This window comes from Coturnix japonica, chromosome 5, assembly GCF_054131305.1.
Source record: "Coturnix japonica strain WE chromosome 5, WE-NBRP24, whole genome shotgun sequence".
Lineage (NCBI taxonomy): Eukaryota > Metazoa > Chordata > Aves > Galliformes > Phasianidae > Coturnix > Coturnix japonica.
Genome location: NC_140667.1, coordinates 9,666,370 through 9,669,636, shown reverse-complemented (window position 1 = coordinate 9,669,636; position 3,267 = coordinate 9,666,370). Strand labels below are relative to the sequence as shown.

General features: G+C 51.3%; 1 protein-coding gene across 1 annotated transcript; it reads left to right on the top strand.

The window, feature by feature from the left end:
- Positions 1–1,376: 1,376 nt before the first annotated feature.
- On the top strand, positions 1,377–2,864 carry LOC107314568 (pleckstrin homology-like domain family A member 2). The gene is made up of 2 exons (XM_015863922.3): positions 1,377–1,895; positions 2,423–2,864. The coding sequence occupies exon 1, from the start codon at positions 1,489–1,491 to the stop codon at positions 1,885–1,887; it is 399 nt and encodes a 132-aa protein (XP_015719408.3). The 5' UTR covers positions 1,377–1,488; the 3' UTR covers positions 1,888–1,895; positions 2,423–2,864.
- The last annotated feature ends 403 nt before the right edge of the window (positions 2,865–3,267 follow it).

Here is a 3,267-nt window from a genome sequence, read left to right as displayed (position 1 = left end):
AGTTCCAGTCACAAAGCAGAGCGTCAGGTTTGAAAGGCAATTCAAATTGTTATTATTATTTTTGCTCTGAGTGTTCAGTACTGAGACATGCTGACAGTTCTGTGTTAATCAGTACGATGGATTGGTGCAGATCACCCTGATGAAAGCCAGAGCAGGAAGACGAATCCCAAAAGGGGGCAGCAGACCCCCAGCCGCAGGTGTAAGCCTCACTGAAAAGCAGATTTTGCTTTGCACCGGACCGTTTGAAGCAAGGTGTGCACAGACATGCTGTGTCCCGTAGCTTTCCAGACCGGCGGCCTTCCTGCAGCTGTTCCTTCTAGCTCTCCTTTTTCCTGCCAGATTGCTCTGTTTGAAGAAATTGGCGTCCCATTTCCTGTGCACAAAGACCCTCCCCTGCTGCATTTTGGACCCCTTTTTAGAACAATATAATAATAATAATAATAATAATAATAATAATAATAATAATAATAATAATAATAATAATAATAATAATAATAATAACAACAACAACTCAGCTTAGGCTCTATCTCTGGTCTTATCACTTCAGATCCCTCATTCTTACATGGTCTTTTGGGCAGGAATTTTGACATTTCAGTGGCCAGAGTAGCATTTGTCCAGATAGTGTCAATCTGAGCCATTCTCTTGGGAAGGAAAAGCTAAATCTTGCTAAAGCTAGATAAATTGGTTGCTGTTGGCTGTGGTGCTGGATCAGGCAAAACAGTGTTGTAAAGAGTGGCAAAATCAGTGGTGCACAGAAGGGATGCCAGTGCTGCTGGGTGCCACCTCCTGATGCCAGTGTCCCCATGGCAGTGGTCAATGGCCAGGCCCTAGGAAATGATGGAACCGACCCTGGGAAGCAGGTCAAGGAGAAGAAAGTGGGGTGACTGTGGGGGACAGTGAGAACGATAAGGGTGGGCAGTTCTGGTGCAGAGCTGGGTAGGTGGGGTCCCCAGGGAGGTTGTGAGGGCAGGCTTCGTGGTGATGCTGCATGGCTGTGGAACTGAAGTGAAAGGACTTGGCCAGGACCCGAATTAGAGGCTGGGGGTCCTAATCAGGCATCTGCGGGGCTCCTGAGGAAGGGGGAGATGGCATTGGGGCTGAGAACGCTTCGGAGAGGAGATGAGCTACAAGGTGGGGTCCATCATAGCCACCCCATCACCACCACGGAAATACAACGGGCACACAGACGCAAACGTACCGCGACGCCGGCGTCCAACACAACTACAGATCGGGCTCGGCTCCCGCGTGGGTGCCAGCCCGGCGGGGCGGAGCGGAGCGCACCGCGTCCGGGGCGGGCGGGAGGCGGAGCGGCGAGGGGGAGGAAGGCGCCCGGCGATGAATCGCTGCAATAAATTGGTCCCGGTGCGGCCGGGTCCAGTCATTGCCGTCCGAGACGCGGTGGGAGCATCGCAGCCCAGGGATCTGGAGCCTGGAGGGAGCGAGAAAAGGACGGAAGGAAGGGACAAGGGAAAGAAGGAGGGAGGGAGGATGAAAATGCAAGCAGAAGTGATCCGCGAGGGTGAGCTGGAGAAGCGGAGCGACAGCCTTTTCCAGCTGTGGAAGAAGAAGCTGGTAGTGCTCACCAAGGACAGCCTCAGCCTTTTTCCCGACGGGCACAAGCAAGCCAAGGGCAAGGAGCTGGGCTTCGGCTCCATCCTTAAGGTGGACTGCGTGGAGCGCACGGGCAAATACATCTACTTCACCATCGTCACCAAGGACCGCAAGGAGATTGACTTTCGGTGCCCGGACCAGAGCTGCTGGAACGCCTCCATCACCATGGCCCTCATCGACTTCCAGAACAAGAGGGCCATCCAGGACTTCAAGAGCCGCCAGGAGATGGAGCAGGCAGCGGGTACCCAGGAGCGGCGGCTGGCCCGGGCGCCCTGAGCCCCCAGGTGAGCTCACCCCCCACCCCCCTCCATTCCTCCCACCCTTAACAAATTCACAGAGATAGATATCTCTAACTCCTGCACACCCATCCTTACCTCTGTATCCCCCACACACCGTGCTTTGGGGAGAGATGGTGCCGCAGCAAGGCAATGGGGCTCCCACAGCCGCTCCTCGTGTTTCACAGCGCAGAGCCGGGTGCCGCACCCTGAACGCAGCGTGTTCTGTGCCCGCAGCTCTTGTGCCTGACTCATGGGGCTCATTCACCCTTCCCGAACCCAGTGCTGTGAATTCCGGGTGGGAGATGGGCACAGTGTTGGGAATTCTGAATGGCAGGCGAACACGTGTCTGTGGCAGAGAGTTATCAGGGTAGGAAATTGCATTCAGCAGCGCTTTTCTTGCAGAACGCCCTATAGAGATGCCGCAAATGCCATGATAAGTTCTGAGTGCTTCCTCTCCCTTCAGAGCCCATTATTTTTATTTTTTTTTCCTTACCCTTTCATTTAACTAACCGGCTTCCTCTTGCTGCTTTCAGAGTGTACCGCTGGATGGTAAACCACAGCAAGTGTCTTGGACTGAAAAGGGACAGGGTACCAATGAAGGAAAGCACGGAAGATAGCTGGGAGCAGCTTGGTTTTCTCCAAGGCCTGTGGAGGCTGCTGAGCAAAGAGCCCCGGGCTTCGCCTGTGATGCATTTTAATAAAGAAAAAAAACCAAAGACTTTCATATGGGACTTCCAGCGTAGCCCCCACGTGCTTTGGGTGGCGTGGCTTCGCGAACAGTTCTCTCCTATTTATAAGACACAAGGAAGATTCAACACTGACTGGTGGTGTTCGACACAGTTTAAATTATTTGTACTATCTATATTTGTATTTATTTTGACAAATGTCTTCCAGCAGTTATTGGTCTTAATATTGCTTTTGCATTAATATGTCCATTCCAAATAAATTACTTGAAGTGTTCACTTTTTATTACTACATGTGGCGGTGCGGTGACTTTGTGGGTGCTGTTTGTGGTGTGGGGGCTGTAAGGCAGCAGGGGCCTGGATGGAACTGTGGAGTGAAGAAGCTCCTGGTAATCCCTCTGCAGGGAAGAGCATGGAAGAAAAGTGCATTGAAGGCCAGTGAAAGAATACAGGAGCCTTTCATGTGTTCAGTCAGGGCTTTCTAGGGGATAGTTGCCCATGTAATTGAGTAATGGCACCTAAAGACAACACAAGAACTCCCTGCAACCATACCATGATGTTCTGCGTTACATGAGTTACTTCTCCGGAGAAAACAAGATTTTCAAGGCTTTTACTCTAGCAACAAAATGAAAAACATTAAGGAATACAATTTTATTGTGGAACACCAAATACATGATCTTCACATGCTGTTTCCT

Bases quoted from the DNA above. Each gene is read 5' to 3' on its own strand.
- LOC107314568 (XM_015863922.3), top strand. From the start codon at position 1,489: ATGAAAATGCAAGCAGAAGTGATCCGCGAGGGTGAGCTGGAGAAGCGG.